Source organism: Malaclemys terrapin, chromosome 16 (assembly GCF_027887155.1).
Source record: "Malaclemys terrapin pileata isolate rMalTer1 chromosome 16, rMalTer1.hap1, whole genome shotgun sequence".
NCBI lineage: Eukaryota > Metazoa > Chordata > Testudines > Emydidae > Malaclemys > Malaclemys terrapin.
Genome location: NC_071520.1, coordinates 12,953,595 through 12,976,764, shown reverse-complemented (window position 1 = coordinate 12,976,764; position 23,170 = coordinate 12,953,595). Strand labels below are relative to the sequence as shown.

Genomic DNA, 23,170 nt, shown 5'->3' with positions numbered 1-23,170 from the left:
AAAGATGGATTCCAGTTCAGGTGACATGATCACATGTCACTGCAAGGCTTCATTACCCACTTGCCAGCACTCACATATACAGGAAGACTAACAGGTAAACACAGCCATCTGCAGACAATGGTCCTGGTTAATGGGAGTCATCAAGATTCCAAACCACTATTAATGGCCCACACTTTGCATAATTACAATAGGCCTTCAGAGTTATATTTCATATTTCTAGTTTTAGATACAAGAGTGGTACATTTATACAAATAGGATGATCACACTCAGTAGATTATAAGCTTTGTAATGATACCTTACAAGAGACCTTTTGTATGAAGCATATTCCAGTTACATCATATTCACTTATATTTTTATAAAACTATTCCAGTTACATTATATTCACTTCTTATTATGTTTTTATAAAACCATATAGACTGCACAACGTCACAAGGGTTTTCAATAATATCTTATGATTTTGGGGGCCCTGATTCATGCCTTTGGAACATTTAGGATTGGCAGCACTGAAAATTGGGGTGGTTGAATCTGCCACTAGGAGAGTCACTCGAGGTTAACCCGGAGTTGTAGGAGGGTGCAGTAGTAAGAAGGGTAGTTCCTGTTGCTTAGCCTCCATGCAAATACGTCATCTTAATAATGCTTCACTCCTGTAGCCTGATCTATAGATTATGAATAAAAATTCCCAGTTACTGTATCACTTTGAGGGTTGACAGGTTCTTGTCCCAAGATCAGGCCCAGTATTATTAAAATTATATAGTTGGGAACCCCGATGTGCCCAGGTGCAACACTCACACTACAGGAAATCTTTTATATTTACAAATAACTTATTAATACATTTAGCAAAGTCACACGCACTCTAACTCGGTAAGGTAGCTAGAGATAATACAGAAAGTACATCTGAACATCCATACTCACACCATCCCTTGCAGAACAACCTGAAATGTTAGCCATTATCTTCCTCATCACCGTCACCTTCTTCATCTTCACCAGTGGCCATCATTCTAGCCCCTCCCAAGAGCTACATCTCTCTCCCCAGGCTGGGATGCCACTTTTATAATATGTTATGCTGACATTACCCGTGTCTAATGCATATTCAATAGGGGTTTCTCCCCTCTTCCTTATTTGTATTTTCTCCCCTTACCAATGTTAAGGTGTCCTTCTTCTATAGGTTAGTGTATTTATGATTTCACCCCATTATCATATACGCCAGGGCACTCTTGTGGTCGGATATTCCGTCCAAAACCTTCCAGAAGCCGATGTCAGTTCATGTTCTGTGGTTGGCTGATGTCATTATGGACAAAATTCCCTCCTACACTCTACCTCCAGTTCCCCAAAACTTATGCGTTAGCTAAGTTTATCTATGCCAAAGTTCGTAGGCTTCAAGCCTCATGCTAACTTCTGAAGCCAATGTCTTACAGGATACAAGCCTCTAGGTTCCTTGCATTACCGCTGAATATAATGCAAAGCAGTGAATATAATAGAGGTAAGCTGGCCCACTGAGCTACACTCCTAAAGCTCCTTTCATCTGAGGGGAGCAAGGTACTTTCATAATCATTCAACAGCGACATCATTCGTTGTATAAGGGGTTAAACTCATGCTACAAGAGGGGTGGCTTTGTAGGTAGGGCACTGGACTGGAGATCTAGGTTTTGTTCCTGTCTCTGCTACAAACGCTATGTGTGAACTTGGGCAGCTCCCCGAATCCCTCTCTGTGCCTCAGTTCCCCTATCTGTATAATGGGAAGAATACTGCCGCGTGTGCCAGGAGTGTTGTGAGGCTAAATTCATTAGTGTTGGGAAGATGGTGAGAGGGCCCCAGAATATGTTATAAATAGAGACATGGAAATGCCTGGCCTGCAGTGAGTGGGGATTTGAGCTTCCTCCAAGCTCAGTGAGATTTGGAACAGATCTGTGGATCCAGCCATTACTTTGGAGGCGCTGGTCACCGCTCCATAGTGAGGATTGAGCTTGAAATGAAGCCTAGATTGGGATCCAGTGCCCTGACTGAGCTCGTTCACTCTGGTGTAAGTCTGGAGTAGCTTCACTTAAGCCAGTGGGGTTACACTGCTGTTAGTGAGCAAAGACTGAGACCCTGAATTTCCACGGAGTTGGTGTTCAGATCTGGGGCTTGTTTCCCATCCACCTGTAACCCATACTTCTCCCTTCCCCCCACGATGTATTTAATAACCAAATGGTGCCTTGTCTAATTGTCGTAGAATCTGAAATCGTAGTGCGGTTGAACTAGCCACAAATCACTTACATTACATTACTTAAGATACTTTGTGAAGACTTCAGCTCTGCATTATAGAGTGTGCTGTGCTCTCCTGGGGGGGCTTCTGGTTTTCAATAGCTTTCCTCCTCTTTGTATGATCATTTCCTGATCTGCCTGGTTGCTGTGGCTTAAAAAGCTGTAGCAATTTCCGATGATTGTTCGCTATTTTCATTCTTCATCCTTCAGCTCAGCCTAAATAAGTCTTCATGGTCCAGCTGTGTCATTTCCTTGTACAGATTTTAGATCCTCACACAGAATTGCTACCTCTTTTTCCAGGGGTTCTCTCCAGTTTCCTTTCCCACCTACTGTAACTCATTTCCCCCGTGTTGTGAAATCAACTGTGACGAAGTGGGAATGTTCTTAATGTTTTCTCTGAGTACTGTGTGGGTGCCTCAGTTTCCCCTATGCATTTCTTAAGTATCTAGGTGGTGGGATAAGGGTGTGTGATTGTGGCAGAGCCTTAGAGGGCCAGTGTGGTGCTGTCTGCACAGAGAATGGCCGACACCCTGTCTCCTGGCAACGGATGGCCTGGGCCCCTCCCCTGCAAAGGTGCCAACTGAAGGTGTTGGAGAACAAAGAGATCAGGTGACCTTCTGGCCCAGATGGGGCCCTGGCCTCCTTGCCCCAAGATGGACCTGACTTAGGGGTCCTGTTTCTGTACCTACAAGCTCTGGCTTAGACTGTATTCCTGTCGTCTAATAAACCTTCTGTTTTACTGGCTGGCTGCGAGTCACGTCTGACTGCGGAATTGGGGTGCAGGGCCCTCTGGCTTCCCCAGGAGCCCCACCTGTGCGGACTCACTGCGGGAAGCACACGGTGTGGAAGGGGATGCTGAATGCTCCGAGGTCAGACCCAGGAAGCTCAAAGCTGTGTAAACTTCTTGCTCTGGAGACAGTCTGCTCACAGAGAGGAGGCTCCCCCAGAGTCCTGACTGGCTTTGTAGGGATCAGTTCCAGAGCATTGCCCGGTGACTCTGTGACATCACCCCCGTTGCTTCAGTCCACTTAACTATTGACTTCTCTCACCTTGCCACCTGTATATCCTTTGCATTACAAGCAGGAAGGCTCTTCCACCAGCCTGCTCAGTTCTGTGCTGCCTGGTCTTGCACAAGATTTTCTCTTCCTTTCTCCTACAGGGACATCCTACGACGTAAGGGTTCAGCTGTGGATGCTGCTATTGCTGCTCTGGTCTGCACTTCCGTTTTGAACCCCCAGAGTATGGGCCTGGGAGGAGGTGTCATCTTTACCATCTATAATGCAACCACAGGTATGGTAAGGGCCTGTCCCTTCTCAGGGAACTCTCCCATAGCATTCACATACGCCTCCTTTAGAGTCGATTCACCAGCATGTTCATTCAGTAGCCTTGCAGAAGCCAATGTCCTGGAAGCTCAGGCAAAGCATTTTTCTATGAACGCCGCACTCCCTGGTTAGAATGGTATCGTATTCCCAGACCTAACTACCCGTTACAGTACAGCGACGGCTGCAAACAGACATCCGTCACTCACAACAGGGTGAGTAGGATATCGCAGTAATTCACAAAGAAATCTCCTGGAGGTGTTAAGGTGAAAAACCCAACCATGTCTGAACGTTAGGCAGGCATTAGAGCAAAGCCAGAATGGCCCAAAACCCAGCTAACTGAAGGGCTGATGCTCACCTTATGCTCAGCCAATGCAGGTGAGATCAGAAGGGAAGCATTTGTGAATCTAAGAGAATCTAAGTGTAAATACTCTGGGCCATATTCAGCCCTGTTGTGACTGCGCTGAGGGATGAATGTGACTCTCCACGTCTGGTGAGACCTTGGACCTAATGCTTCGTGGCAAGTTTGCAGCACCTTGTGTCTGTCCTTTACAAAAGGCTGCCAGTTCAGAACAGTACTTTGTGTGGGTGTCAGGGACTCCACAAAGAGACAGACTGGGGAGACTCAGGCCTTCTAATTTTGCAACTTACTCCCTTTGGCAATCTAGCTATGCTCAAGTCCAGCCACTTTCAGGCCCTGATGTAAGACTTGTCTGTTTGTTTGGCTTTTAGAACTCAAAGTTTTGTTGTGTTCCTGCTTCAGCGTATTAATAGCGTCTTAGTTTAACCCAGCTGACATAGCCTATAGAAATTAGTAGTAAGAATAACACTGTAGTTTAAAGCAAACAAACCAACTACGTAACAAAGTCTGGAAATACGCAGGACTGACTTACATTAGGAAGCTGTGCTGGCAAAACTTTCCTTTTTCTCAGCACAGCCTGGTGTGTTGTCTCCTACCAACCAAACTCTCCACTTTTGCTGACATAGTTATTCTCCTGTTCAGAACATTGTAACCCTCTGCCAGTGTATTGGCAGTGGCTGCATGGGCACACACATACTGATACTGGTACAGACAGTACTCCAGCTGCAATCCCAAAATGCAACATTCATTTGTGGTTCCAGCACCCTCCTAAAAAGTCTACTGTTTCACCTCACTTTTTTCCCCTTTTCCGGTGGGAGAATCCCATTCGTTGCCACATGAAAGGGGCTTAAGCGCTTTCTATGGCAGATATGAATTACAGTAGTGTGGTCTATTGTTGCATGATAATATAATCTGCACACATGTCCCGCCTCTTAGCCTACCTCAAATACAATGATTATCACTAGCCAGCCTGTAAGCATGTATATGGTGCTGCAAGTCCAAGGTTGTGTTGCTCTCTGGCTTGCACTGGGAAAATGGAGTGTCTTTCCAATAGCGGCAGATGAATATGGAGTATTGGATGGTTTCAGGGACTTGTATGGACAGTATGCAGAGGCAAATAAGAGAGGGCATGGTTGTCACGTTTTGGGGTGCAACCCACACCAGTGCGAGGTCGTGTTACCATTTGTCCTGTAACTCTGAGTGCCTTAAAATGCTCTGCTGCTGTAGCTTCCAGTCTGGGTGCTCCCAGCCAGCATACAAGCATGCACTGAGTATCTGTGTGATAAAAGCCACCCTGGTTCAGCAACTCCAGCAGCCTGCTTGTTACTCCAGCAGCCTTGGTTATTATTAGCCAAGCCACCCCTACTCCCGAATTTCCCCCAAACTGTCTGCCCTGAAATGTCCAGCCCTCTCCTGGTACAGTTAGGGAAGTAATACAGTCCATTGCTCCTTTAAAGAGACAGAACCCCAGCAGTCTGTTGCTTTAACTAGAATTCATGATTACGTCAATTCAAACACAGCACCGGGTTGGTTTAGATGGGAAATAAACAAGTTTATTAATGAAAAGAGAGGATTTTAAGTGAGCTCAGGTGTAAGGGATAAAGTCAGAAATGGTTATAAGCAAATAAAAGTGAAAAATGCTGTCTAGGGACTAAGATTTAACCAAACGACAGTCTTGTTTCAAGGTGAGCTTCTTAGGCTTCCTCCTAGCAAGACGGCTGACTGACCCCTTGGTCAGGATCTCCCACAAAGTCCAAGGTGCTCGGTTCCTTTGTCTTTTGAGGTGAAAGATAAGTTGGGGTGCTTTGCCCCCCTCTTTTAGAGTGCAGTGTCCTTTTGAAATGGAGCCTTCTTAAAGTCTAGTGCTCTCCGGTGAGGAAAGGTGCCATGGAGTCTGATGGAGAAGAGAACCTATTGATTGGCATGCTGGTTCCAATATGCCAATGAATAGCCACTTGACTGCAGTTTGCAACCATGCCCCCGTAGCAAGCGCAGGAGCGATGTAGAGATGAGACTTCCTAGCTAACTGGTTAAGCCAACTGTATGCCTCTTTGCACCGCTGAAGTACCATAAAAGGGCAACAGTTTTTAAGAGCAATAGAGCCAGAATTAATCCATCTGTATATCCTGGATCATGATCTTGCTTTCGGATCAAACGAAGAGCCAAAGGGACCAGCAGTATGAGATGTACTGTTCTTAAAATTGTTAGGAGGACGTAAACTCTGCAGCAGGAAGGCTTCATAAATACAACGTGAGAGCTTGGCAGGTTTGGTGATGGACTTCATGGACTCCAAAGTGCATGATCCAGTGGGACGCCAACCCTCACCCGTTTCCACAAAGAAGCATAAACTCCAGCCCTCTGCTTTCTGCTCCACTAACTGTGATGAATGAAACTTACCAGACACTGGGAAGAGATTATTATGTGTTTTCCTTTCTTATTTCCAGGAGAGGTCGTTGTGATTAACGCTCGTGAAACAGCTCCAGAAAATATCAACCAAGACTTGTTAAATCAATGTAATGGTTTACCTCTCCAAATAGGTAAGGACAAGAATTGGACTGTTTTCCTTTCAGACAGCTTGGTGCAGTAAGGGGGGGGGGAGGGGGAGGTACTGCCTGGCATTTGGGGAGAGGATAGAGGACCTCGCTATTTCACTGCATTATGGGAAGTCCATTGTCTCTGGAGGGTCACTCTTCTTCATTATTTCCTGCTGTTGCTCTTGAGTGCTAAGCTGAATGGACAAAGCATTTGAACCCCACTAATCTGTGGGATGAGAAGGGAAAAAGTGTCCTAGGGAGAGGAAGGTAACCTGAACCTCAAGGAAACCTTCTGGGGTTGGTCTGGTGTCAGTCCCCATGACTAGACCCTGCATGTATGCAGTTCTAAGCTTTTTCCTAATATCAGCATTGGCCCAGAGTTGGGTTATTTTTAATACATCTAGTGAAAGAGCACAGAGGATTTGACTCTTACGCCCACACAAAGTAGTTACTCCTGGGAATAGCCACATGTATTTCAATAGGGCTGCAGGGATGTAAATAATGTGTAAAAACAATAACCGTGTAACCAATTAAAATTCTATCAGTTACACAGTTAAACGTTTAACCGGGGAACTAGAGGTGCAGGGGGTGCTGCAGCATCCCCACGTTTTATGCGGAGCTCTGCTGCCAGCCCCACACCTGGGGATCCCCGCTGCTGGTCCCATATCCAGGGATCTCTGCTGCTGCCCACGCCCGGGATCCTGGCTGCTGGCCCCGCACCTGGGATCCTGGCTGCTGGCCCCATGGCTGGAGTCCCAGCAGCCAGGACTCCGGGACGGGCGCAGGCAATAGCAGAGCCCCAGGCGCGGGGCCAGCAGCCGGGACCCCAGTGGAGTTTGTCACGGAGTCCCCGGGCGATGCTCTGGAACTGCTCCCCACAAAGCCAGTCAGGACTCTGGGGAACCTCCTCTCCCTCGGAGCAGACCGTCTTCAGGGCAAGAAGCTCACATGGCTTCACCTCCTTGGTCTCTCCTCGGAGCATTCAGCATATGCCCCTCCATGCGCTTCCCACAGCGAGTCCGCCCCGGCGGGGTCCTGGGGAAGCCAAAGGGTTCTGCACCCCCCACTTCGCAGTCAGACGTGACTCTCAGCCAGCCAGTAAAACAGAGGTTTATTAGATGACAGGAACACGGTCTAAAACAGAGCTTGTAGGTACAGCGGCGAACGGGACCCCTTGGCCAGGTCCATTATGGGGTTCAGAGAGCCAGACACCCATGTCTGCCCTCACTCCTAGTCCCCAGGTAGCTCCAACTCCCAAACCCCCTCCAGCCCCTCCTTCTCTCGGCTTTGTCTCTTTCCTGGGCCAGGAGGTCACCTGATCTCTTTGTTCACCTTTAGCTATTTCCTTGCAGGGGGGAAGGGGCCCTGGCCATTTGTTGCCAGGGAGACAGAGTGTCAGTGATTTATGCGCACTGGCCTTTCCTCACCACCTAGAGACTTAAGAAATGCCTAGGGGAAACTGAGGCACCCCCACAGTATTCAGAGGAAACATTAAGAACAGTCCCACTTCGTCACAGAGTTTAATTGTTAACAGAAACGGATACGCATCAAGGTTATCGGTTAACTGGTTAAACTTTTACATCACTATAGGACTGCAGGCTGCAAACTGTTGTAAAGACCTATAGGGTCAGGCTCCACAGCAAGGCTCATTATCTGTAAGTCAAAGCTGACAGCTCTGTACTTCATTGTTCTTGTCCTTGCCTGTGGCTCAGTGTGCAGTTCCACAAAAATGACAGCAAAAATGGCAGGGGGGGGGCATTTTTGTGTCTCAGCGACAGGGGATGGCCTGTGCTATCACCAGTGGGATTGAAGGGGGGGCGGGAATGGCCTGTGCTATCACCAGTGGGATTGAAGGGGGGCGGGAATGGCCTGTGCTAACACCAGTGGGATTGAAGGGGGGAATGGCCTGTGCTAACACCAGTGGGATTGAAGGGGGGAATGGGGGTGGGGTGGGGTGGGGTGGGGTGGGGGATGGCCTGTGCTATCACCAGTGGGATTGAAGGGGGGGCGGGAATGGCCTGTGCTATCACCAGTGGGATTGAAGGGGGGAATGGCCTGTGCTAACACCAGTGGGATTGAAGGGGGGAATGGCCTGTGCTAACACCAGTGGGATTGAAGCGGGGGTGGGGGTGGGGTGGGGTGGGGGATGGCCTGTGCTAACACCAGTGGGATTGAAGGGGGGAATGGCCTGTGCTAACACCAGTGGGATTGAAGGGGGGAATGGCCTGTGCTAACACCAGTGGGATTGAAGCGGGGGTGGGGGTGGGGTGGGGTGGGGTGGGGGATGGCCTGTGCTAACACCAGTGGGATTGAAGGGGGGCGGGAATGGCCTGTGCTAACACCAGTGGGATTGAAGGGGGGAATGGCCTGTGCTAACACCAGTGGGATTGAAGGGGGGGCGGGAATGGCCTATGCTATCACCAGTGGGATTGAAGGGGGGAATGGCCTGTGCTAACACCAGTGGGATTGAAGGGGGGAATGGCCTGTGCTAACACCAGTGGGATTGAAGGGGGGCGGGAATGGCCTGTGCTATCGCCAGTGGGATTGAAGGGGTGCATGTGTGATAAATGAAGGGCGAGGGTAGCTTCCTTTTATGGACACCCAGCCAGCCATTAGCTATAAAAATCCCTCTTAGTAGCTGTTCTCTAATTGCTCTACCTCTAAAGGGTTAAAATGTCTCACTGCGATGCATAGGGAAAAGGAATGAGTGGGCACCTGGCCAAAAGAGCCAATGGGAAGCTAGAACTTTTTAAAGTTGAAAAACGACTCCCCTTTGGTCTGGCTGTTGTTCTCTCGTGGAGAGGCGGGCAGGGCAGCAGTTATGCTGTAAGACGGTTGCGGCCAAGTATGAAAAATCCTCAGTATCATACCTAGAAACTACTCATTTGAAACTCCGGATATGTCAGTAGATCAGGAAATGTCTAGGAAGACGCGATTAGGTTTATCTCTTTTTATTTCTTTATGACTTGTGGACTTCTCGGTGCTAACCCCAGTGCTTTTGTGTTGCTTGTAACCTTTAAGCTGAACCTCAAGAAAACTATTCTTGATGCTTAATCCTTGCAATTGCTCTTTTAAAATCTAGCAATAGCCTGAGTTTCTTTTTTTTAATAAAATTTACCTTTTTTAGAACACCAAAATCCAATTTTGTTCTTAAGAGGTTTGTGCACGTTGTTTAATTAGCTGGTGGCAACAGCTAATTTCCTTTGTTTTTCTTTCTCAGCTCTTCCCTGGGGTGGGGTGTGAAAGGTCATGAGGGTACCCCACAGGAAGGAATTCCCAAGTGCGCCTTCCTGGGCTCTCAAAGGGGTTCTGCACTTGGGTGGTGGCAGCATTTACTCATGCAAGGTCAGAGAAAAGCTGTAACCTTGGGAGTTTAATACAAGCTTGGAGTGGCCAGTATTAATGTTTAGAATCCTTGTGGGCCCCCACCTTCTGCACTCGAAGTGCCAGAGTGGGGAATCAGCCTTGACAGGGGGAATGGCCTGTGCTATCACCAGTGGGATTGAAGCGGGGGTGGACCACACCTTGAAACTATTGGGAATTCCTGGTGCTAGATTCTGCTTCCCTTCCTAGCGTGTCATAGCTGTTAGTGGTGGCCTTCAGATGGATGTGACCTTGAATTATGTGATTTACTATATGGGGGGAGGGGTTACTGCAGTGAGTAATATCGTAACTGCTTGTGCAGGGAGCCAGTGGATTGCAGTTCCGGGGGAGCTTCATGGATATGAAGAAGCCCACAGGCGCTATGGCCGGTTGCCATGGAAATGGCTGTTTGAACCAACCATCGAGCTCCTTACAAATGGAATCAGAATGCCAGCAACGCTGAGCAAATTTCTCAGTCACCCGCTGTTACAGAGCTTTTTGAAAAAGTCATCCTTGTGGTAAGAGAAGTTGTATTTCACCTGGGTGTGTGGCATAGGCACCGACTTCCCCTCTTTCCCGTGAGCGCTCGACCCCCCACCCCCGGCCCTGCCCCCATTCCACCCCTTCCAGGAGGCTCCGCCCCTGCCCCACCTCTTCCCATCCCTGCCCTGCTCCCATTCCAACCCCTTCACCAAAGTCCCCGCCCCAACTCTGCCTCCGCCCCGCCCCTATTCTAACTCCTTCCTCAAATCCCTGCACCGGCCCCGCCTCCTCCCCTGAGTGTGCCACATTCCCATTCCTCTTCCTCCCTCCTGGAACGTACTATCACTGCCAAACAGCTATTTGGCGGCGGCTGGGCAGGAAGTGCTGGGAGGTAGGCAGAGAAGCAGGGATGCGGTGCACTCAGGGGAGGAGGAAGTGGGGCAGGGGGTGGGTGGAGCTTGGCTGCCCTGGGAAATGTGCATCTGCATGTTGAAAATAAGATGGGGGACTGGATATGTGAAGATTGCCTCTGTTGAAAGACATTGACAGTATTGCAACTGTCCGTTGACAGGGCAGAAACCTGCAGTCTTACTCGTGTGAGCATTCCTATTGGGATTCCTTGAGTAAAGGCTGCAGCTTCAAACCCAGAGTAAGGAATCTTTGTGTGGGACTTGATATGGAGACATGCTTGCCAAGGGAGCGGTACTGTATGAAGACAGGCCAGCCCCTGGTGGTATGGAGTGGAGCTTTGGAGAACAAGGACAAATGGTACACAGAAGAAACAAGCTTTGGCTGGCAAATGGGGACACTGTTAAGGGAGAGAAATAATCACACGCATGCTATAAACCTGAACTGATGGACATTCTCTCTTAACAGCCAGCAGTTCTGTAAGAATGGTGTGGTCCTAAAACCTGATGCAATCATCTCTTGGCCAGCCCTGTTGAAAACACTGAAGAATGTAGCAGAGAAGGGAGCCAGAGAATTTTATGAGGGCAAGATAGCAGAGGATTTGGTGAATGACATAAAGAATGAAAGTAGGTAACAGTTATACTTCATAGATGAAATTTCTGTAAGGTGGGTGCACAACCTGTTGAAAGATCATACTCAAAGCGAAGTTATCAGTGGTTCACTGTCAGACTGGGTGGGCATAGCTAGTGGGGTCTCGCAGGGGGTCAGTCTTGGCTCCAGTACTATTCAATGTTTTCATTAATGACTTGGATAATGGAGTGGAGAGTATGCTTATAAATTTTGGCAATGACATCAAACTGAGGGGTTGCAAGTTCTTTGGAGGACAGGATTAGATTTCAAAAGGATCTTGTCAAATTGGAAAATTATTCTGACATCAACAGGATGAAATTCAATAAAGATAAGTTGAATGAAGCAAAGAACTCTGTTTGGGGCCCCAAAAATTGAGGCACTCAAAGTCACTAGTCGCCTTTTTTAAAAATCGGCATCATGACAAGTATTGGTGAAAATGCTAGGCCTGATATTTCCTAGTGCAACTCCGCTGACTCTGTGGAATTACACCATGCTGGGATTTGAGCCCTGATGCCTAGGGATTATACACAATAGGGTTTTCAGCTAAGAAAATAGGTCTATGTTCAGGAAAGATGTAGCCTTGACTTTAATACAGCTGAGGGTTCATTTATCAAAGGAAGGAAAGAGCAGAACTTGCAGATATTTTACCTCATGAGGAAGCTGACCCTGCCCACACATTTGGCTCCTGATGTGAGATAAGGAGTAGGAGGATGAGTCTCCTGTTGGACTTGGTATAGCCTCCCAACTGGTTGCTGCACTTTATTCATGTCTTGTTGACTCACTGAGTGCAGAAAATACAGTCCTTGAATAATATTTTTCCTTTTTTGTTCCTAGTCTGAGCCCCCCCCTCCTGCTCTTCACTCTGGGTTCACCTTGTCCATCGTTAGGGGAATGACAGCAGTATTGTTCGGTGGGGCAACCAGCAGGTGGAGGTCCAACAGCAGGGCAACTCATGCCATTTCCCTTTCCACGGGGGGCAGACATGACCTGGCTCAGCCCCAGGAGTGGAGCCTGAAACCCAGCTTCTGCTCTGTCATTCAGGGTCACTGTGCAGTTGTTTCACCAGCTGTATCAGTTTTTTGCTGTTCTTGGGTTTGACACACAAAAGAGGAAGGGCAAAAGGTGCGGGGATGCTGGGGCCGGTTGTAATAAGTATTCATGAGGCTTGCAGGGGCTCTGGTTCTCTCTGCCTATGGCAGGTACTCATAGAGCAAGCTATCACTCCAATGGCACGTGCCTCTCGTTTTCTCTTGAAGACGGCAGTCTGACGCTGAGGGACCTCAAGAATTTCCAGGCAAAAGTGATGACACCTCTGAATATTTCTCTGGGTGGATACACAATGTATTCCCCTCCACCACCTGCTGGGGGTGCTGTTCTTCTCTTCATCCTCAACATACTGAAAGGTAATCTGTGAAATGAAAGGCAGATTTCTATATCGTGTGCCATCTACCTGGGTGGGAAGGGCACTGGCCGGGACAGTGGGTGGAGGGGCAGGATGAGATCAGAAACAGCAATGTAATAATACTACTTGGCCCTTATTATCCCCATTATACAGCTAGGGGAATAGAGGCAGAGAGGTTAACTGACTTTCCCAAGGTCACACAGAAAATTAGTTTCAGAGCTGAAATTAGAACTTTGGTGTTCCTGGCTCTCAGCCCATGCCCAGTCTGCGGGATCAAATCTCTTCGATGGGAAGAAATGGATTAAGAATAGGGATGGGGCAGAAAGAGTAGATCGGATTAAGACTCACGATATAATGCAGCTGGTTCCTTACTTCATTAATCCCTTTGGTTTACCCTGCACCAAAGAGTTTAAATTCACGCCAGAGTCCCTGGAGTCGACCAGTGGGAAGATTGAGACCTACCATCGGATTGCAGAGGCCCTGAAGTTTGGCAATGGGCAAAAGCCAAAACTGGATGACCCGCAGTTCTCTGGCATAGAGGAGGTGAGCCGGCACAGCTCCATGAGGCAGCCAGAAATGCCATTGCAGATCTCAGACTGTCCCTGTGGCACAATCAGTGGGGGAAGGGAAGAAACGGAAATCAATTTGCTGTTAATTGTCCATGTATTTTAAAGTCCAGTCAATGTTTCCTTGCTAATAAGATTCTAGTACCCAAACCCCATAAAGTTTCATAGCTCACTGGTCCAGTGCATCTCCATCTCAATGGAACTCTTACTTGTAAGATGAATATGTGCAAACTTGGGCTTCCTGTCCTGACTGTCCAGTGGATAGTTGATAGGAAACACTGTCGTGGAGAACAGCTGTTAACTTGGGCCCCCTTCCTCCTCTCCTGCCTTCTCTATAGCTTTGCTGCAGGGCTGCTGTTTCTGTTTTGAAACCTCTTTGTCATAAACTCATCTGCTTTACACTCCCTAAGATAAACCTTCCAAACAACCTGCCAAGTCCCCTTAAGGTTCATTAGAATACTGCACTGCAATATTACGTGTTACTTCTCTCATGCTTACTTGTGCTGAGTAGGAATTTACTCTGTGTAGTCCTGTTGCAATGGGGAAGAAGTAAACTCAGTGGGACAACTGGTGGAGGACAGTACTGCTTAGCTTGGCTGAGGGTGGCAGAATTGGGCCCTGTGTTCTCAGACAGTCTCAATGTCAGTGTTTTGATTGTTTCATTTCAATGGCTTTGCTCACCTGATCAGTTAAAGCAGGAAAGAGGATCTGGATTACAGGTGTCATCCATTGTTGTTTGCCAGAGTGTTCTCATTTGTTCAGGAGTTGGTTATTAAGCACTGATAGCTCTGCTTAGTGTTGTTTGAGGAGGTGCGTTGTGGGAAACAGTGGGCAACAAATGCTGACAGTGCTTGAGTGGTGATGTAGATTCTCTGAGTTCCATCACCTTGAGTTAAACCCCATGACCTCCTCCTCAGCCTGCAGCAGCATCCCTGTGCTCTGGAAGGGTCATCTCACTGCCCTTGGCCTTATTCCTAGGTGACTATTCAGGAACTGTTGTCCAACTCTTTTGCTGAACTTGCCAGGAACCGTATAGATGACAGAGGTGACCATCCAAACAGTTTTTACAATCTGTCACAGACAAGCAACATAGGCTACGGCACCGCCCACATCTCCGTCCTCGCTGAAGATGGCAATGCTGTGTCTGTCACCAGCACTATCAACCAGCCGTAAGTGACCAGAGCCTGGTGATTTGGTCACCCAGAGGGAGTGTGACTGGGACTCTGCTGAGCAGGTTTGTGGGGCTCCTGGAGCGTCCAAGTGTGGGTAGTGCCACTGGAAAGATGGCTGCTGCCCATCTTGTGACTCTCTGGAAATGGCTTCAGTCTCAGGTCTCCCCTGTCTCTCCCCCACCTTCACTCTTTTGCAAGTTGCCACTCGGGGGGGAGTGAGGGGGAAGGAAGGGGGTTGCTGTGCTGTACTCATAAGGAGGGGACCAGATGGCCTGGGTCTCTACTGAAACTGACACACAGTCCTACTGTCCAGTATAACAAACTGGCCCAGCCAGTTACCTGGCTCCCAAGACGGTTATGAACAATACAACAGCCCGTGTTACAGTTTCCCAGAAATAGGCAAGGCAGGAGCAGGGATGTAGCTACCCTCAGGACAGCCTTATTCTGAGCTTCCCTCAACCAGTCATCTGAGTTTGATTGTTCCCAGCTGGAGCAGTGAAACTGCCCCCTGCTATCAAGGGACGTAGCCCCAATCCACCTCACTGCCACGCCCACTTGAGAGTCAGACAGGACAAACAACTTGCTCAGTAGTTTTTGCTACTGAGCCACCTACTGAGAGGTGCTCTAGAAAATGGCAGCCAGCAACTCTTGTACAAGCACCTGGACTCAGCTGGCTTAGGAAGTAGAAGTGTCTCAGTTTTGTCGCCCGTTCAGTGATGTCTCTGGATTTGGGTGTAGTATTTACTCTGATTTCAAAACGTAGCCATACAAAAGGTAAAACTCTCTTGTCTCTTCTTACAGATAGTGGACTCAGCAACCCACACAGCCTGTGGCCATACAACAGTAAATATAAAGGTACCGCAGCCTTAAGGCACTGGCACCTCTGCGCTGAATATGGGCTTAGCAGAGTCTTCTAAGGGCTCCTGTATATGGCAGCACTAGGTTGGCATGGTGCAGCATGGCCAGTGGTAATTCCCAAAGGGTGCTCTGCTGTTCTGTCTGTCGGAGATCTTTGGCATAACAGTCCTGGACTACCACATCTCACGTGTGCTTTCCCTCCGCTCAGGTTTGGCTCAATGGTATATTCCCCAAGCACTGGGATCATTTTAAATAACGAGCTCGCTGACTTCTGCAAGAAGCCAAGAAACAAGATCACTAGCGGTGAGAGCTGACGCCTCGTATCTAAACAAAAGGCCAGAACGTGCCGTGAGCATCCACAAACCTTTGGATGTGCCCCCAGATCTTGAGCATCTAGCTCATAGCTCTGAGCCCGAAGTGCACCTTGGGAAATGATCTCCAGCAAGACATTCCAAGGGTCAGAGGTTACTTTTCCTCCCTGATCCTTTTCTGACCAGAACTAGATGTGAGTTTGTTCTGAATTAGTGCAGTACCTGGGTCTGTAAAATTCTTTCATTCATTTTCTGGCCAGGGCATACAAAGCAGAGGCAAAATGCTGAGACGCTGAACTCAGAAAAGTAACTACAATTCATATAGGGATAAATGCTGCAGTGCTTACTCTCGGCTCCCAGTGACTTCACAATTCTCAGATTGTGGGGGAAAATAATAATCCTCACAAGACACACGCATCCACCAAGAATTTAAATAGTTTTATTATAGTGCCAGAGGTATATTTATAGCTGTATAACCCTATAGGTGTAAATAAAGTGCTCGAGCCTGTAGGGTTACCAGATAGCAACTGTGATAAAACAGGATGGGGGTGGGGGGGTAATAGGTGCTTATCTAAGAAAAAGTCCCCAAAAACCAGAACTGTCCCTTTAAAAACAGGACATCTGGTCACCCTAAGCCTGGGGCTACTGGCACATTGTTTTCCATGTTGGCAGGTAAGTTTCATCCTAAGGAATTCTTCCATGGCTCAGCTATGCCAAAGGTTGACAGAACAGTGACCAGAGCTGGCTCTGGGATTTTTGCCGCCCAAAGCAAAAACAATTTTGGCCGTCCCCCACCCCCAGTTTTTGAATTACCCCACCCCCGGCCCCGCCTCAACTCCGCCCCTTCCCCAAATCCCCAGCCCTGCCTCTTCCCTCCAGGCTCTCAAGCCTAGGAGGGAGGGAGGGAGGGGGAGAAGCAGCGCCCGCGCCGCGGCCACTCAGAGTCTCCCCCTCCCTCCCAGGCTTTCAAACCTGGGAGGGAGGGGGAGACCCCGAGCGGCCGCAGCGCGCAAAACAGCTGATTCGCGTGCCGCTGCTCCCCCTCCCTCCCAGGCTTGAGAGCCTGGGAGGGAGGGCGAGTAGCGGCGCACGAATCAGCTGTTTCGCGCGCCGTGGCGAGCTAGGGCGGCCGGGGCACATTTTTAGGGGCGGCATTCTGGCGCCGGCCATGCCGTCCCTAAAAATGTGCCGCCCCAAGCACCAGCTTGTTTTGCTGGTGCCTAGAGCCGGCCCTGACAGTGACTATAGCCCTACTGCGAACACTGGTGTGCCCAGGTTGTGCCTATCACTGGTGTCTAGTTCCAGCAGTTCCCAAAGAAGTTTGAGGCTGCAGCACACTACAGAACTAAGCAGAGCTGTGAGAGCATCTTCATAGTTACAGGCCTCCTCTAGTGCAGGTTGGGCTTCCAAGGAGTTACCTCTGGCCAAGGGAAAAACAAATCCCCAAGACTTGTATTTCTGGAACAACTGATGGAAAGTTGAATTGCTGAGGGGAACGGGCGAGGTTCAGTGTGGACAGGGAAGAGCCAAACAGAGATTTGCAATGAATGAAGTTTGTTTTTTTCCCTATGGCCAGATGGGCCAATAACTCCATTCTCCATCTTCTCTAGGAGAAATACCTCCCTCTGCCATGGTGCCTTCCATTCTCATCTCCAAAGATGATAACTCCAAGCTGGTGATTGGAGGCTCAGGAGGGGACCTGATTATCAGTGCCACTGCCTTGGTGAGTGAGTGACCGCATGGCATGGGAAGGAGCACTAAAGTTACTGCTCTTCATTTGAGTTTCCTCCTACTAAACACATGAAACGTTCATTAACCTACCTGCAGGGCAGAGGGGGCCGCAGCTCCTTTTGTCGGTGCTGTTAAGACTGTTTGAGGGTGCAGCAGGCCCACCAGCCTTTGTGACTACACTGGACACTAGCCCAAGTGGGTTTTAACATCCCCATGAACTGGAGTTTCCTTCACTTCATGGCAGCTCTGTCATTGCCCCACAGGGATGGCTTAGACTTTCTTGCTAAAAGCAAGAGATGATGTGTCTACTGGAGGTAGAGACGATGAAATGGGAGCTTATTAAAACTGGTATCGCTGGTACCACCTCCCAGACCAGATAGGGAATGTTCCTGCCATTCCGCACACTCAGTGTCCTCTTTCATAAACCTGATGCGATTGTAGTCCTGTCCTTAAAAACTCCTCTCATTAGAGGTTGGGGGTGGGGAAAATCACTTCCTCTCCATAGAGGTTGGGGACAAAGTGTCCCCAGGTTGCTTTCCAGGTGGGGTAAGGGATTTCACAGTCACACTCTGGCCAGCTCGAGAGGCACATCTCCCCTTCACTGTTGGCACCATCATCTCCGGATGTTGAGTCGCATTCATTCTCACCCTCCCCCTTTTGCTAGTTCAGGCTTTCGCTGACAGGAAACCGAACCAGTCACTGTAGGCCAAGGTGTTGACCCAGCCTTGAATGACTGCAGTTAGGGATGGGTGAGACCAGCCTTCTAGCCCATCTCCTGTCCCCAGGGCTTGTTGTTCTAGTGCGTAGTCTGTTTTTAGAGGAGGCTAAATGAAAAATGAACCCCTGGCTGCCAGCAACAAAAAGACTCATCCCAGAAGCTTGTTAAAGCTCTAGATATTGTTCTTAACAGTTTCATAACAGCTGGGCTGATGTTCAAATGAGGCAAGGAGAATCAAGACAGATTCAAACTCTGTCCCGTTCATTTAGACCAGTGAGTGCATCTGCGGTGTGGGGGGAACATCTGTGCGTGTTTGTTCCTGTCCCGCCACCTGTTTCAAGGGTAGTCTTGGTCTGTTGAAGGAAGCTGTGTCTAGCCCTCCTTGGCCCATGGAGCAACAGGGTGTGGAGAATAAGCTGCTCTCCCTTGGTATGGTGCACAGCATCTTTATGGCCAGTTGTCTATGTGAGATATGGGCACATAGCAAAAGACTATTGTATCAACCCTATAGGTGTTTTCATGGGGGTCAGGACTGTATTCTGACTTTGTGAGCGAGTTACAGGGTTTCCTGAAGGAACCAACATCACTGAGGGTAATTAATTCAAATCCCTAGGTAGGTAGCAAGTCTGGAGAAGACTCGCCCTGTGGTGGAAACTGCATATACTAGTTTGACCAGGTTCAAGAGGCCTGACAAACTAAAGCTGTCAAAGGTGCCCACCCAGACTTAGGGAGAGCAGTCACTCTCACTTGAGCCTAGATATAACTGGTGTAAATCAGTAACGTCTAGAGTTACTTCAGACTTACGCTGCCATACAAGTAGGATATAGCCCAAAGACTTCAAAGGAGTGGCTCTGGGTTTGCACCAGTGTACATGAGAATTTGACCCAGTTTCTCACCCTTCACCTTCATTAACTGCTGAGTTTGTTCCACTGCAGGCAATCATGAACAAACTCTGGTTTGGCTATGACCTGAAGCATGCCATCTCACTGCCAGTTCTCCATGCTTCCACGGACAACTCCATCCAGTTCGAGTCAGGCTTTGAAGAGGTGAGCAGCTTCCGGCTCTCCCTGCACTTGTTGCTTGTCCTTTGTGAGGGTTACAAATATAACTGGCAGGCGGATGAGTGCTGCCTTGTCTGTCACCACACCGAATGCTAGGAGGGTCCCACTTCCAGTTGATGTCCCTTTTATTTGAACCCAGTCTCTGGGCCAGCTGCTCAACATGTTTCCGTCCCATGGGAGAATATGCCCAGATGCAACACACAACAGAGGCTTACTTCGTTTTTTCTGCTCCTTCCCTTTCAGGCTGTTAAGAAGGGACTGCTGCGCAGAGGACACCATGAACAGAACCGCACCACGTTCCTGAATGTTGTCCAGGGGATTTCAAAGGAAGGAAGATGCATCTTTGCTTATTCTGATAAAAGGAAGCGGGGGGAGTCATCTGGGTATTAAGAACAAGTGCTGTAGCAAACATTTTATTCTAGCCAAAAAGACTATGAAATAACTGGGTCCAGAGCACCAGCTATCCTGGAAGCACCCCTGACATCTCCTGTACCAGTCGGACTTCTTGAAGCCACCTAGCAGAGAGTGTGGGTGAGACTCATAGTAACAACTGACTCTCCAATATATGACAAGCTACCTTCAAGCTGTTACAGGTACTAGTCAGCCAGTCTTGGCTAGAATCATACCCTCCATTTATTATATCTGCCAGCTGGGTCCAGAGGACAAAGGACCAGCACTTGTGTGATATATAGAAATATATTTTGTGAACAAAGCAGCTATTTAGAATATGAAGCCAGAAATCAGGAATTAACCAAGCAGTGGGAATTTGGAAAGCCCAGTGCCAGTGGGAGCTGCCCTCAGGAACCTGAATCTATCTTCCCTAGAGTCTGAAGATCCTCAGATAGGAGTGGGAGTGGTTTCTTTCTGGCTTTGGAAAACCCCTGACGTGTGAATGTGCTTTCTGGCCACACCATTCATGGGAAATAGGCAGCGATGACAGACTTCTTTCTTTGCTCAGGTGTGTTTCAGCACCAACGAGTTGCACAGCAGAGCTGCAAGATACAGCTTTGCATGGACACACAATAAGGGAATGAGTCTAACAACATTTTGTCTAGCTTTTGCCTGTCCCAGGGGTATCATTTGAAATTAGTATTAGCACAAAACTGGTCTATGTACTACAGCGTCTGTTGCGGCAGTCAGCTACTATAGGAACGAGGGCCACCTCTGTAGCAGCACTGAAGGTTTCTTAGGCCCTACCTCAGAGGGAGTCGCTATAAATGAGCTGTGCAAAGCGTGACTGTGCATAAGTGTGGATAATGTGAATTCTCTTCTCCTTTGGAAGGAACTGATGATATATTATAATCTTCCAGTCTTACACCTCTCCCCTGGGGGCAGGGAAACCTAAGCCTTCGCCAAATTTCCTCGCTCATCCTTATCTAGACATGTTCCAAGGGAAGCTGAAGACAGGCCCCTGGATGAGTTGAAGTGAGGACGCACAAAAGAAGGAAATGAATATTTCTTCAAAACAGGAGTGAAATGGGTTCTGGGAGGACCCTTTAAAATAAGGGTGCAGGTAAGAGTAGTGTAGTCAGGATTTCTATTACATCTTCACAAATACGCAATGAGCCTTTCCTAACTGGAGCTGTTACAGCGCCCACCAACGCACTGAGACACGACACAGAGAAGTGCTGTGCGTTCTGTGACTAGTTTACGCCTGTGTCCACAGGAAGAATTGTGCTCCACAAAAACGAGTTGCCCCTGATTAACTACCGCAAGTGACCTACGTTTTTCAGAGAATTCGAGGAGAGGAGTGTAGGAACATGCCAAAGAACAGTCATAGCTAATATGCCTGTAGCAGGGGAACAGACTAGTGCTTGTTAAATCACAGACGCGAGCAGCCTAGGGTGTTATCTATGCCTCATCCTTGCCATAAGTATGACTGGGTATGCAGTCACATTGTTTATATTTGTACACTGATATTTTTAAAGGGCTTTAGAAAAATTCATAGGACCAAAGACTCAGCATGCCTCTATAAATTCACCTGCAGTCACTTATGTGTACGGGAACCTTTGTTTGCATACAGGAATTTGTGATTATTATACGCTTTTAAAGCCTTGCGTATAACAGATTTATATTGGCTTTTTGTGCATTAATAGATCCCTGTTCTGTTAATCCATCTTATGCAGAAAAGCAAACAGTTACATTCATGTCAGACCTTACGCTAGGTCTACACTACCCACCTGAATCGGCGGGTAGAAATCAACCTCTCGGGGATCGATTTATCGCGTCCCAACGGGACGCGACAGTCGATCCCCAAATCGACACTCTTACTCCACCAGCGGAGGTGGGAGTAAGCGCCGCCGACAGGAAGCCGCAGAAGTCGATTTTGCCGCCGTCCTCACAGCGGGGTAAGTCGGCTGCGATACGTCGAATTCAGCTACGCTATTCACGTAGCTGAATTTGCGTATCTTAAATAGACTCCCCCCGTAGTGTAGATGTACCCTTAGTCTTTTTACTCCAGTCTCATTATCCCTCCACCACTTTTTTTAAACTCGTGCTTAAAATGTCTCCGCAAACCCTTCTGACTGTTATCTTTTGGTCACAAATGGCTGTGTACATGCCTTTTAAAAAAATCCTGTATCTCATGAAACCAGATTGCTGGATGCCTGCCTTTTCTACCCATAAGCTCCTATCATGTAAATAAAATGCTAGCCACTTAGAACTCTATTAACTTGGAGAAACAAAAGTCAGCCTTTAGGTGCATTTCAATGCTGTTGAAAATGAAACTTGCTACAAAGAGAGCGCTGCTTTCCTCCAGGAATTGTACACCAAGAAACTATCTTTATTGCATCAACCTCCATGAGAAGCTACTGCTGCATCATAGTGGTGTCTCATACAGAAATACGATTTCACTAGAACCACCACAGCATCTTGATGTTTTGTCTGGAAAACAAATTTCTTGGTCTTACTCATCGATTAGTACGTAAAGCATGTGTTTTCCTGAAGCAGGGCTTGCGGTTTAAAGTGCTTGCCTGAACAAGTAGTAAATGTGAGTGTGGCAGAACGGCAGAGGATAAAAGAATGTTGCTGCTTGGCTAGCACTCATTCTGTAGTATGTAGAATGAGAGGGGCCCTGCTTTTTCTTTAAGTTCACCTACATACTTGTTACAGTCTGGTGCTTGCAGTAGCTGTTGTGATGGAGTAGTCTTATGACCTGAGCTGCAGGTAGACTGACATCTCAATGGTAGCACTGATTACTACAATTAGTTGCCACTCAAGAATTGTGGGGTAATTACATAGGCCCAAAACAGTCAGTTCAAAAATGGACTGAACTCTTCAAGAGCAGGCCCCCTGACTGTACGCTAGCAGAACAATCACGTAGAACCATAAAACACTAGGCAGATAAACTGAACAGAAGTAGCGCTAGAGCTGTCCTTACTTTTGGCTGGGTGAATGTTGCTTAGTGTGTATAAAAATGAGGAACTGGCTGGATGTAGGCAGGAGCTATTTTTGCTACCATATTACACCTCAACCCTGACCTCAGCATAAATCAGGTCTAGCCCTGGGCTTCTCCAATGGTTGCCTCCCCCATGCTAATTGCAGCCAAGGGCAGAGGCCAGTTTATCTGTCCACTGCCACCTTCCCTGGACTTTACGTGACACTGTGAGCAGAGGCTATGTTTCTATTTTCCAATGGAAATTTGTTTTACAAAGTTATATTTTTAATAAACTACTTTTACAAATGGCTTGTAGATGCCGGGAATTTTTAGCCTGCAGCCCTACTTCACCCACCAACCGATCAGTTCCTGGAGAATGGAACCAGCCGCGTCATTCTGGCATTTCTTCCAATAGCAGCAACGCATTCAAGGTGGTTTTGAACAGCCACATGTTCAACTTCACCTCTGAAAGAAGGGTGTCTTGGCCTGGACTGTGCTCTCATGGCTTGTCCCTGGGCCCAGCATTATGCACTGAATTGTGGAGGTCTGAATATTACTGCACTGATTGCGAAATAGCAACAGCCGAACTCTTGCTGAGGAGCTTATGAGGCTCCTTTAATTAGAGTGATAGGAG

The 23,170-nt window shown here is 48.0% G+C and overlaps 1 protein-coding gene across 3 annotated transcripts in view; it reads left to right on the top strand.

Moving 5' to 3' along the window:
- The window catches only part of GGT5 (gamma-glutamyltransferase 5), a 43,081-nt gene extending 20,236 nt beyond the window's left edge, over nucleotides 1-22,845 (top strand). For all 3 annotated transcript variants that reach the window (XM_054006435.1, XM_054006433.1, XM_054006434.1), the window contains exons 2-12: nucleotides 3,403-3,533; nucleotides 6,368-6,460; nucleotides 10,143-10,338; nucleotides 11,180-11,337; nucleotides 12,598-12,744; nucleotides 13,150-13,286; nucleotides 14,288-14,478; nucleotides 15,548-15,642; nucleotides 17,261-17,373; nucleotides 19,035-19,145; nucleotides 19,404-22,845. In XM_054006435.1, the coding sequence (XP_053862410.1) occupies nucleotides 3,485-3,533; nucleotides 6,368-6,460; nucleotides 10,143-10,338; nucleotides 11,180-11,337; nucleotides 12,598-12,744; nucleotides 13,150-13,286; nucleotides 14,288-14,478; nucleotides 15,548-15,642; nucleotides 17,261-17,373; nucleotides 19,035-19,145; nucleotides 19,404-19,550 (1,437 nt within the window). In that variant the 5' untranslated portion in view covers nucleotides 3,403-3,484 and the 3' untranslated portion in view covers nucleotides 19,551-22,845. The remainder of the gene's footprint in view (nucleotides 1-3,402; nucleotides 3,534-6,367; nucleotides 6,461-10,142; nucleotides 10,339-11,179; nucleotides 11,338-12,597; nucleotides 12,745-13,149; nucleotides 13,287-14,287; nucleotides 14,479-15,547; nucleotides 15,643-17,260; nucleotides 17,374-19,034; nucleotides 19,146-19,403) is intronic.
- The last annotated feature ends 325 nt before the right edge of the window (nucleotides 22,846-23,170 follow it).